General features: G+C 41.4%; 2 protein-coding genes across 3 annotated transcripts; both read right to left on the minus strand.

The window, feature by feature from the left end:
* Positions 1 to 122: 122 nt before the first annotated feature.
* Positions 123 to 1333, minus strand: LOC134069339 (heat shock protein 30-like). Its single transcript, XM_062525298.1, has one exon. The coding sequence runs from the start codon at positions 857 to 859 to the stop codon at positions 245 to 247; it is 615 nt and encodes a 204-aa protein (XP_062381282.1). The 5' UTR covers positions 860 to 1333; the 3' UTR covers positions 123 to 244.
* A 152-nt stretch (positions 1334 to 1485) lies between these two features.
* Positions 1486 to 12395, minus strand: matr3l1.1 (matrin 3-like 1.1). 2 transcript variants are annotated; one of them, XM_062525296.1, is made up of 19 exons: positions 12329 to 12395; positions 10338 to 11310; positions 10065 to 10126; positions 9887 to 9925; positions 9707 to 9795; positions 9148 to 9206; positions 8935 to 9051; positions 7827 to 7952; positions 7599 to 7715; positions 7169 to 7293; positions 5524 to 6430; positions 5359 to 5440; positions 4228 to 4250; positions 3880 to 4008; positions 3354 to 3484; positions 2893 to 3175; positions 2668 to 2785; positions 2422 to 2543; positions 1486 to 2012 (listed from the first exon to the last, which is right to left on the minus strand). In XM_062525296.1, the coding sequence occupies exons 2-19, from the start codon at positions 11187 to 11189 to the stop codon at positions 1986 to 1988; spliced, it is 3408 nt and encodes a 1135-aa protein (XP_062381280.1). In that variant the 5' UTR covers positions 11190 to 11310; positions 12329 to 12395; the 3' UTR covers positions 1486 to 1985. The 2 variants fall into 2 exon arrangements, with proteins under 2 accessions (XP_062381280.1, XP_062381281.1); XM_062525297.1 differs by lacking the exon at positions 10338 to 11310 and having other exon boundaries at positions 1780 to 2012; positions 12329 to 12378.
* Between the last annotated feature and the right edge of the window lie 24 nt (positions 12396 to 12419).

Here is a 12419-nt window from a genome sequence, read left to right on the forward strand (position 1 = left end):
TACAATGAAAGTTTTATGATTGTTGTTTAGTATGAAAAGGTTTATTATATCACATGAATTAATATCATCACATCGTTTTTTTTTTTAAAAAAATGAAATTATACAAATCAGTTGTTCATAATATTCAAAAAAAAAGATTCAGCACATTCAACTTCATGGAGACACAATAAGAAATTGAGTAACATTTCAAAAGACCAGCTTTTTAAATCAAGGATGCAAAAAAAGTCAATTTTCAGCAGTGGGTTTACTGCTTCATCTCGGCTGAATCTGCAGCGTTGTCCTCTTTTGTCATCTTCTCTACTTGTTCTGTGGATTCCGCTGTTTTGCAGTCGATGGGCACTACCCTCTCAGAGATGGAAGGCCTCTGTTTTCCTGGTGCTTCAATGTGAAGCTTTCCCTCTGCCAATCTGCAGGTGACAGCCTCAGGAGTCACCCCTTCGGGGAGATCAAACTCTCTCCTGAAGGCCTGAACCCTGTAGGAATAGGAGCCTTTTCCATCTTCGTGCCTCTTCTCAGATTTGCCGCTCACTTGTAGCTTGTTGCCCACCTGTTTGACTGACAGCTCTTCAGGAGAAAAGTATTTAGTGTCCAGTGTCAGAGCGAAACCATCTCCCTTCTTCTCAAGGTTGAGAGGAAGTGGATGAAGCTCCTCTGAAGCTGGGATTTGGTCAATCTCCTGGAAGATGTGGTGCTGAAGTTTCTTCAGGAGCTCCAGACTGCTTGGTATATCTTCCGTGTTTCTCAGCATAAGATCTCTGTGAATGTCAAGAGGTCGGACGTGAGGCCAGATACTGCGGACGGGCCAGTAGAAGTCCACAAAGGGGCTGAGGGAGGGCTGGAATCCGTGAAGGCTCAACATTTTCAGTGAGAGTCGGGAGTTCTTGCTGTGTTTACTACTTGTAGCGTAGCCCAGGGTTTTTCTGTTTGGTTTCAGCACGGTGAGCACTCTACTTTATATACTGCCTTTTGAAGTTCCAGACAGTTCCTGAATATTCCAGTCAGTGCCAAAATTTACCACCGCGTGTCACCCTGGAGCATGGGGATGACGTCACAGAGATTCTAAATTTGGAGGTGGTGAGCAATATGGATTCTTTGCATATTGGTTCATCAAGTCACAGGTTACATTTGAATGAAATTGTTATCACGTTAATGAACATAGGTGATATATTCAGTAAGGTCATTTTAAAAATACCTCTACTGAAATCTGCTAACTGTACTCTGGCTCAACACCTACATACATTTCATCAAGGGTCCATGCTCTTAAAAATATGTATATTCATCATAATGTTATACAAATATACATATGCATATCTTTGAACGAATAAAATATGCTTTGTAAATAGTTGGAAAGATCTGTGGACATTTCATATTAATCAAAATTTTAACAGTTGAGATACAAACAAACATACAGTACATACTATTATAATTGAAAATAAGGTCTCAGAGTTTGACTCTCTGATTTATTTTTTCCCCCTTAACATTGAAATAATGTACAGTAACAAATATGGAGACATTCCCGGGTATTTCATTTGTAGTGTGACCTAAAGTGGTTCAGTTGTTGGAGATGCTGTTGAAGTGTTGAACAATGTGTGGAAACATTTCAACCCAAAAGTCAAGGGCTGCTCAGCGAGAGTAGTTCTGCTACATGTAAATATGGATACTAACATTTCCGATTAAAATCTGGTTGTTATATATTAAAGCTACTGTCTATGCCTATGTACTGTTTACACTGTAGTACATATGTACAATGAATACAGTAAAGTCAGAAACAGTTCTGCTTTCTAAACTTTAATCACAAATGGCAGTTATCATGAGACATGGTAATGTAAACAAAAACAGGGCACAACATAGAATTATGTGCCAATTTATTTGCTCAGTTTAACAAAATAGCAAAATCTTCATGGTATGCGAACAACAATTATGAAGCTGGAAGTTAGAAAATGACATGCATCAGTAAAAAAGAAATCCTCAACTCAAACTCCTTTTCAGGTCTTGGTCTTTTCCAAATGCTCCTATGAAATGATGGGAGAGAAATACAGTTCTGAAAATGTTTTGATGTTTAGGAAATAAGTAAAAATGTTCAGCACAATTTCTTTTAAAGAGTGATTGTCAGAGATGACGAAAAACTCCCCGATATTCACGAGTACTTTGCATCAGGTTAACATTTACTTACCTTTCCTTGTTAGTGACAAATGCACAGAAAACACCAGAACAAACCACCAATATGCTCAAAATATACAGGCTGTAACGTAATTCTGCCAATGCCAAAATCTACATAATGTAAGGTCATTAAGCCCTGCAAAATTACTAAAAAGGAAAATCGCTGCACTCAGATTTCATCAGCAAATATGTCCATTACATGAACATATGCAATCAATAGCTAAAATGTAATCAAACATTACAATAAAGTTAAGTCTTTACCTTAAACTTCTGGAAATGTGACGGGCTACTGCAGTGTTCATTTTTGGCCTCCTCTTCGGTGGCATAGATGATGTTGCACAGGTTACAGAAGTAACCCACAACAGGCCGAACAAACTCCTGCCCTGTGGTGGACAATTACATCACACTTCTTTTACACACATCACCACTCATATCATTAAGTTACTGTGACTCAGTCTGTTCAATCATAAAATCAATCAGGAAGCACATTGGTGGGGGGTGGCGTACCAACGGGATTGTTTGGCTGGTACTGGCTAAGACCATCGTCTTCGTCTTGCTTTGCCTTGATTGGTTGTCCAACTGTGGCGTCTTTGTCAGCGGCTGTCTTGTCAGTGCTCACAGATTCCTAAACAAATAAGAATGAGCTTCATGGTAACAAAAGATAAATACTGTGCTGTTCCTCATTTCACAGACAAAAGCGTCTGTTAAACAATACACTCTGTTCACTTGTACCTCTCTGACGGGCGATTGGCTTTCCTCCCCGGCCGTTTGCGAAGAATCCTTGTGTGGACTACATATTTCTTGGTTCTTGGAAGTCTCACTGGACTTCTCCGCCAAAGCTTCAGAATCCTCTAGATTCTTCTTGTTTTGATCAGATTTCTTGTCCTTGGATTCTGCTGGAGACTGCTTCGACTGGGACTTAGATTTGGATCTTGAGCGTGACCGGCTCCGCTCTCTGCTCTCACTTCTTTTACTGCTCTGCTGCTTGTCTTTTTTCTCAGGTTCGGGAACCCATCTAGAGTTTAAAATGAGTAAAACAGATCAGAAATAGCCAGACAGATTTTCTTCACCAGAGCATAGTGCACACAAGAGGGGGAAGGGGGGTGGGTTGGGGTGTGGGGGGTGATATGAATATCGAACATCTTAAATCCATGTGACTGCCCGACTTCATGAGATTCAATAGCAAGACTCACGCGTTGACCAGTTTCTTGTATTTCCAAGAAAGTGCGACCTCCAAGGCGTAACCGTGAAATACAAATTTCCTTCGTGTCAAGTCGCTCACTGCTTTCTTCGCATCATCGCCATTCTCCATTTCAATGAAGCCCTGCACAAAAAATTGTGTAAACAAGTTTAGCATTTTGTACAATGTCTAAGGCATCAAACTAAAAACAGACGTTTGCTCTGAGTGACAGAGAGCAGCGGCAGCTTTTGTGAAGGAATGTAGAGGGAAAGACAAAAAGAACATATGGGCTAACAGGGGAGCTACACCAGGCGTGTTTAGAAGACTGGTCTATTTTTTGCGAATGTACGCGCAACTGTCGCGTCTGGTGTAGCTACTTCCATTGATTATAGTGATTATTAACTGCTGCAGCATACGCTTCGCAAACGGAACGCTTCAGTTCAGTTACAGTTACGCACCTGGTGTAGCTCCCATGTAAGATTGAAGATAGAATTTCCTGGTGAAACGTGCTGTTTGCATCATGTATGAACTCTACTCACCTCACATCGATTTCGAATTAGGAAGTAGCGTGCCACCTTTCCATACCTCTTCCCAATCTTCCAAAACTCTTCATCTGTGTAATATGCCTGTGGCAAATTCCTGAGGCAGATGACTCTCTGATCGAAGACCTGAATTCAACGGTTAGTTCATTACCATTCTTCAATTTCATGTTCAATACGGTATAGAACTCCTCAACTAAGTCTTAGGCTAGAGGCAATTGCAAATTGAAGGGAAATGTAACCAAGACATCTCTATGGGATTTTTTAAACTTCAGAACTAATTTCTAAAATTAACCCATTAACAAAATTGCCCTGAGCCTACACATTAAAAGAGACTGACAGACATACCGAACTTTGTGAATTCTTTGCATCTGCAAGACAAGACAAAAAGAAATAGATAGACATAAGAAAGCACATTTTGCACAATATATATTTTAAATATTGCTTTGTAATGGTGAAATCTGTACTAAATCTATGTATTTTACATTAATATTGAATAATCTAAAGAGAAACGGAGTAGATTCATTCACAGCCATTGTTGTTAGCATAGTGTCTGGTTCAAATTATAGACACTTGCATGCAGATGAAACAACAAAAATGTAACCTATGGGGGTATACTACGAAGCAAGATTAGTGGTTTATGTTATGCCAACTTTACAATGACATGACGGTGGCTCTCCTTTAACCTGATTGCCATGCATGCTGCAAACTTGCCAAACTCCTGAGCAGGTTATGCTCGAGATAAGAGCTCCAAACGTATGAAAGTCCCACCTACTAACGTCTCAGAAAATGGAGGAGCCACACCTGAAAGCTTCTGTCAAATATGCTACTTGCAGAATTCTGCCTATATAAAAATGGTTGTTCCCATGGATAAATGTAATACCATTTTAATACCAATCTATTTCATGAATTACCCACTCAGACAATTCACCCTCGATGGTGTTCTCATGAAGGACAATTTCGGCGATCTTTCACATAGATCTCTGTTGATCTATGATGAACCCCAGGCAGCTGCAGTGCTACACTCTTGGGGCATGAACATGGGGGCTCTAGTAGTTGGTTGTAGCAACTCGATCTAGGTAGAACCGTGTCTTTAAGAGTTTTGTGAAGATAGAGAGGGATGCCCCTGCTCTGATGGAGCTTGGCAGATTGTTCCTCCATTGGGGGACCACAGATGAAAAAAGTCTGGATTGCTGTGGGAGTGGGGTGGCAATGTCAGATGACCTCGAGCGCAGTGACCGAGGAGTTACATAGGTTTTTATGAGAGCACTTAAGCTCTCAAAAATGGTTGCTGACCCAGCAACAATTTTGTACGCAATTTAATTTGATGCAGGCAGCAATTTGCTTTGTAGTACACCCTTCTAGTCTCATGAAAACATCATGTGAATTTGTATATATGCTGCTTGTATACTTATAGACATACTCACACACACACACACACACACACACACACACGGTTTACAATATGTTATACAATACCTTGCTCATCTGATGAATCCTCATCATCAATTTCATCTAAAGTAATCAAGTTCTCAAGGCTCTCTGGAAAATCAAATTCGTCCTGTAGAATAGGAGTAAAGAGTTGATTAGCCCGTCTAAATGAACAGGAGGCAATTGCACTCAAAACCAAACAAAAAAGGCTACCTCCTCATCTGCGACCTGCTCCATCTCTGCTGACCCATCCTCCACGTCTTGTGGTGTCTCCTCCTTGTCTCCGGCTGTGTCTTCCACATCCTGAGCTGTGCTCTCATCTAACTCCTCATTCTCCTGATCTCCTGCCGAAGTCACTTCTATGACTTCTTTTTCAGACTGAGGATGAGTCTCGCCTTTTTCGGATACCTCTGCAGCGTGTGGGGCCTCGTCTTCCTCCTTACTGCTAAAGGATGCCAACACCCCACTGTCAGTCACCTCTTCACACACTTCTGATTTCTCTGGACGACTGGCTCTGCTTGAGCCCTCTTCTGTAGGATGAGACTCCACCTCGCCTGCAGCCTTCTCCTGGACTTCGGCCTCCTCCTCCTCCGCTTCCTGCTCTCCATCTTGGTCTCCGTCTCTGGAGGCCACCTGCTCGTCATCCTCCTCCTCCACCTCGATCCCATCAGAATCCACTGCATCGAGAATTTCCACGCCCTCCATTTCGTCGTCCTCTGCAATCACTGCCACGCCCTCCAGGTCTGAGTCGCTATCAGAGTCGTGTAATTCCAAGGGTCCAGGCGCCTTAACTTCCTCACTTGTTTTGCCCTCCTCCTTGTCAGTGCCCACCTTCCCTTCAGGGACGTTCTGAGGAGCTGGCTTTGGGGGAGAATCTTGAGATTTCCCTTTGGGCTTCTCCTCTCTTGGAGCGGAGCTGCTTTGATGGTGTGATGATGAATGTGTTCTCTCCTTTGAATCTTTCCGGCTTTGAGAAGAACGCGTTGTCTCCTTTGAGTCTTTTCGGTCTCTGGACTTCCTCCTGGGACTTCGAGATCGGCTTCTGGATCTGTGACTTCTCCTAGGGCTGTGACTTTTCCTTATGTGCTTTTCAGGGGATTTACATTTTGTAGCACAATCCCTGACGAAGACAGCCATTATTAACTAATTGCAAATTGACAACGTGAATAAAAGTCTGTTAGGACATGTCACATGATCTCAGTTATTGGATGGAAAAGAAAAATGACAAATTCAAACACTCTCAAATAAAAATGTAGTGATACATATGTTTTCATACATATGGCAAAATACATAATCAACCACTATTAGCACATGTGGGCTGGGCGATATGGCTAAAAATAATGACAGTTCGGGTCTATTTTACATATACAATATAAATCTCTCAATACTGAATTTTCCTTTAAGGGACTTCATGAATTCTCGCTTTCACCCTGTGAAAAGTGTACATGCAAAAAATGTCAAGACACCTAAATAGGGTATAGAATTTTGGCAGAATTTCATTTTAACCTATTTTCAGAGCACCCTCGTATCGTTTCTCACTTCTATGCACAGATAGCCATTCTGCGCTTCAGTGACACGCAAAATGCGATTTCATCCACTGCGATCAGTTTTCCACATACGATAATTTAATGGTAATTTGGCAGTAATTCTTAGTACATCTAGGCCTCAGTGTGTTTAGGCAACTCAGAATGCAACATCAGGCAAACAATCCTAATGATTCTGTAATGCCGTCTCAACTTACATTAGCTTACATTAATGACAGTTCTGTACAAGTAAAAACAGGCAAATGGTAGAAAAAAGAAAACAAAAATCTTTAAAGAACCAAAGGAGACAATGCTAAAATGGCACATTTCCTTACTTTAGTGTTTCATACTCTGAGGAGAAGTCCACTTGAATAACAGTCCCTTTCAGTTTCAATGGTTGGGAGGCATGATGATTTACCATGGCTTCTGCGTCTGCTGCATTGGTCATTTCTGCATAGGCCTATAGGAATGGATACATCACTAATTGTTTACTATAATATTGCACTTGTGAGAAAGTGGGGTTGGTACGGCACTCAGTAAGTCAAGTGCTGCAGGTAATCACAGTCATGGTTATATCTATCAATCACAAGTGCTCCATTGCTTTACAGTTTAACTGTTGTGCAAATGTTAATAATGATTCGAGAAATGCATCAAAGCAACTGATAACTGAGAATACAACAGTTCCAACTACAACTAAATAATCAAGCTTAAATACATCACACATTTTTCTCTTAGCTAATATGCTGCTTGGGACGTGTCTGTTACCCGAGAAGGTAAAAACAGGGTGTTCTTCACTGGGCCAAATCGTTTTGCGACAGCTGTAAGCTCACTGGTCAGTCCTTCTCCAGCAGGTAAGGGCGAGAAACACACCACCTTGGAACTCTAGAATGAACACACAACACATTCATGAATTTCATGAGGTTACTTCACAAAAAACCTGAACAAAATATTAATTTGATAACAAAACAAAACAAAAGCAAACACAAAACGTACCTTAAGAAACTTAAATGCTTCTGATATAGCAAAGACAACCTGACCTCCCTCCACTTCCAATGGATTTGAAGCGAAGTATTTTTCAATATCTCCAGCTTGATCGTTGGAGCCCATTTCCACAAATGCCTGTGTTGTTGAGATCCACATTGAATAGTCAGGGTCTTTTATACACCTTAGCAGGGTGGCAACAATCATGATACACAACAGGACAAGTGCTGGACATCCCAAGACATCCCTAGTTCATATCAGAAGACTGCTGATTTCATAGTGATTCCATAGGGTAACTTTGATGATACGTTTATTTTGGCACAGAGTTGCAGTCTTATTGAGGGCTTAATATGTGTCTAGTTCAGTGGTTCTCAAACTTTCTCTGTCATTCCCCACTTTGGAGATGGGGATATTTCAAGCCTCACCTGATCCCATCAACCTGGCAAAATGGTAGTGTTAATCTTTTTTCGCATTTGTGTTACACGTTACATTTCCCGTCTCGGTCTGCTGGATCAGATGTTGTTTTAATTCATATGTTTGTCTGTTTATGAATCTTTTGTTTGTATCTGCCTATTTTGTTTTGAATCTATGATCTTCCTTGTCAAAAAAGAGAGGCGTTATTAAAGATAGGCACAGAAAAACTAATTTCTTCCTATTCATAGCGTCCCACCGGTCATGTCCCTAGTACCCCACACTTTGAGAACCCCTGGTCTGGCTCATAGACTGTATATAGACCATGCTATGCAAGGACTCTGAGGAAGATGCATGAAGCATCGAAACGTTAGTCCCTTTGTGCACCTTAATTAAAATCCAGCTAAATAGTACATCTGTGCTGCTCCGAGTTTTTACTTTTAGTATATTTCCTGAATTTCCCCTTGGGGATCAATAAAGTATCTATCTATCTATCTATCTATCTATCTATCTATCTATCTATATCTACATGGTCCCTTTTCTCGTCTGAAGCACCAGATGTAATGCTGCAGAAGCGCGGTGCATCTACTCTTTTGTGTATGTATAGACCAGTCTATGGTCTGGCTAGACAAGCAAGTGACCAGTGGCCTTCAACTTGACACCCTTAATCAGCAGTGATGGGCGTTAATAAGGAGCAAGAGCTACTTACCAATGATGGGAACATTATAATTTTGACGATAGCCCCAAACTGTCCCAGGAGCCTCCTTATATAGTCCTCATCAATACTTTTGGCAGAATATTTGACAGAAATAACTTTCCCGACAATCTAAGTACAGAAGCAAGGACATGGAAAAAAAATAGTGTTACCAAACGCATTTCCATTAACTGTAAGTAAATTGTGAGCTGGATTACTGATACTTACTTTGGGATTTTCTTTGACCTTTTTCATGTTGGGTCTTTTTTCATTTTTTGAGGGTCCTTCTAAAGGCAAAGAATTGATCAGAGATTAACATGAGTGAATAATCATGCTACATTACATTACAAAACATTACTTCCCCCATCATATTTATCGACACTTATTTGTACAAAACCACCATACGCCTGTAGACAGCAATGATGAAATGTGGACTGAATGTAGGTAGGAGTAATTACAACATTAATGGCATTTGACATATCTAAACCAGCTTGAATGTTTCCTTAGGGAGTATTTGAAGTCTTTTGATAAAAGTACTGGCTAATGTGGAGGTGAAAAGAGTGAAAGCCTTGTAATGTTAACTTGTGTTTTAATTTCCAGACTGAACTCTGGAAGCAGGTCTGGTCCCGCAAGACTAGAAAGATTACAAAATCAATTAGCCAAAATGGCATGTGACTGTAGAGATGAAGCTATTCCTATACTGAGAGAAAAACAGTCAATGTATATTGGTGCATCTGATAGTTCCACAATTTAAGTGCCGGCTGACACAGCAGAAGTTGTATTTTACCCATGGACTGGCCAGATCTCTTCTGTGGTCTTGAAGTTTTTGCACGATCATGGGCAGTTGTTCTTGTAGGAGGATGATCATCATCCCCCCTTTGAAATTCAAAAGGTTCAGAATTACAAAATACTCAGAACAAAAAAACACTTGCAAGATAAACAACTTGAAATAAATCTTGGCGCGTACCTTCTGACTGAACTGATGTGGCAGTCCCATGCTGGATACCTTTATGTGCATAAAAACAAGTAATTGAACGTGAATGTTGCCATTATTCTTGTAACGGAAAATGGTCCAATTCAACAATCTTAGTGTTCTATATCTAACCCAATTCTAATAATATGTTAAACAAATTAAAATGACCAACCTCTGCAGCAGCTTGAGCTGACTGTCAGCATGCTGAGCAGTATTTACGTGTTGATTCCAGTCCTTAAAAAAAAAATACAATACACTTTTACACATATGAAACGTAAACACTTCCCATTGTAAAACATCTAGATAATAAAATGACCTGTTTTGAACATAACAGCTCTTCTATGCTACCTACCTGCTTCGCCGGTGGAGCCCAACCCACTCAAAAGGATAACACAATGAAGATCACTGAGAGAGGGAAAGCACGAATGAAAGTGACATTACTTACCTTGTTAGAAAGTACAACCATGTTGCAGAGCTGGCAGGCGTATGGGAAAACCGATGGAGTTTTGCCATGAAAATCTGATGCCTCTCTCTTCGATGGCAATGTGTGGCGCACGTCCTTCTTCTGGAGATACGGTGGCTGACCATCATCGACCACTGGCTTCTGTCGGTAGTCAATGTCACGCCGGGAAGAAGCTGAAATGCGGCTCTGTCTTGGCTCTGCGTTGTAGCTTGCAGAATGGCCATGATGCAAATTCTCATGTCTAGAATGACCATACTCTACCGCATAGCTAGAAGTGGCCCCTTGTCGAGAATGGTGAGCAGAAACGCTGGTATGCCTTTGGTCATGGCCGTGATCTTGCCACGTCTCTCTGAGATTGCGTGCGCTGGCAGGAGCAGGATGAGGAGGCGCGTGAACTGGCCGGTACTCTGTGGAAGTAGAAAGCCGCTTCCTCTCGTAGGCTGGCGGAGGTGCTGGTGATGGAGCTGGAGCGCTGGTGGTGAAATGGGAGGCAGAAGCAGGAGGCGCAGCTCCAGGGGTCTTGCTGTCCCTCAGCTTCTTCAGCAGATGAGGTAGGGTCTCCACGGTGATGAGGTCCTCTGGCATTTCAGCGAGGAGAGAGAGGTCACTGGGCTCTAGCCCACAGCTATCAAGAATATTGAGGACATCAGGTCTCAAGGATGTGTTGGTCTCTATGGCACGGCTGGAAGGTTGGTAACTCTGGGGGGGAGGGAGGTCTTCGGGTCTTTGGTAAACATCTCTCTGCCCAGTGTACAGTGAACCGGGGTCTTCATAGAAGTCATCTTGAGACCTGTATCCCGTCCGTGAACTTCTATATGGATGGTTCTGAGACATGATGCAATGTCTTACCTTGCTTTAGAGATCTATGCCGTAGTATTCCCACAATTAATGTACGTTTACTTCAGTCCCTATGCATTCATATTAAATCTGTTGAAAATTCCACTTTGCTTGAAACCTGACGTTGCAAAATGAGAGAGAAGAATAGGTCTGTGTAAATTGCATTCTTTTGAGTTCCTGTGAAGCATATTTGAAGAGAGAGTTCTCGAAAATCCCAAAGACATTCTAGGAAGAAATTTTAACCCTAAGGAGGTGTGTGTGAAGAACCATGTGTGCTATCTATATTTGCTCATTTACACTATATTATTGTTTGTGAGCAAGTCACAAATGGAAATGTACTAGAGATATTGAGATTTGTGATTTGTGTCTAGCATTTGTGGTAGGTGTTTTGGGATTCATGTTATGTTCTGTTGAGATAGTGTGGGCCTTGAGAGGGATCGGTCATTCTCACTTGAGAAAGTTGGCGCCTCCTCATAATTTATTACAATAAATGTCTGACATATAGCCTACCACCTTTAAGTGCCGAAACATAAACGTTACAGAAGTCACAAGAGGGTTCATCGTGTAGGTTCGCTGATTATCCGCAGGTGGGCAGAAGTGTAGAAGTGAGCAACTTTGACAACGTTCATTATATATACGTGCGAGTAAATCACTATTCACGATAGCTTTGCAAGTCCTCCCAACAGGTACAGCAGGAAAGAACCCAACCAACACTTGAATGCATCCTTGTTCGATAGTGTTAGCAGCTAACTGTGATAAATAACTAGAGTTACTTGGAACATTATGCTGGCCATGACTTACCAAGACGGGCAGCTAACAGTTGCCAAACAATAACGTTAACGTGAAAACGCAAATTAACTTCAACATTGCGCGGGTGCGATTACGTCTTTATTGTGTATTGTAAACCTGGTTGAAGAACGTTTTTTGTTGACCAACTAAATTGCAAATGATATCAAATCGAACTGTTAGCTAGCTAGTAACTAGCTAGTGCTAGCTAACGTTACAGATCAGTGGCAGGGCAACACCTGTAATGTTCTCTGAAGATACAGCCTGCTTGCTGTCTCAAAGGCGCAAACCGTATAGGCTACCCATGACATAAACTGTGATTTGAAATAAATGTATACTTTGATATTTACCTTTCGTTGGCGAATTCACCAGTCAAAACACGTTACTGTTGCTTCAAATGACAACAGAGCGGCCTGCTGTGGTGTGTCCACCGTTGCAGGA

The sequence above is a fragment of the Sardina pilchardus genome, chromosome 21 (genome assembly GCF_963854185.1).
Source record: "Sardina pilchardus chromosome 21, fSarPil1.1, whole genome shotgun sequence".
NCBI classification, from domain to species: Eukaryota; Metazoa; Chordata; class Actinopteri; order Clupeiformes; family Clupeidae; genus Sardina; species Sardina pilchardus.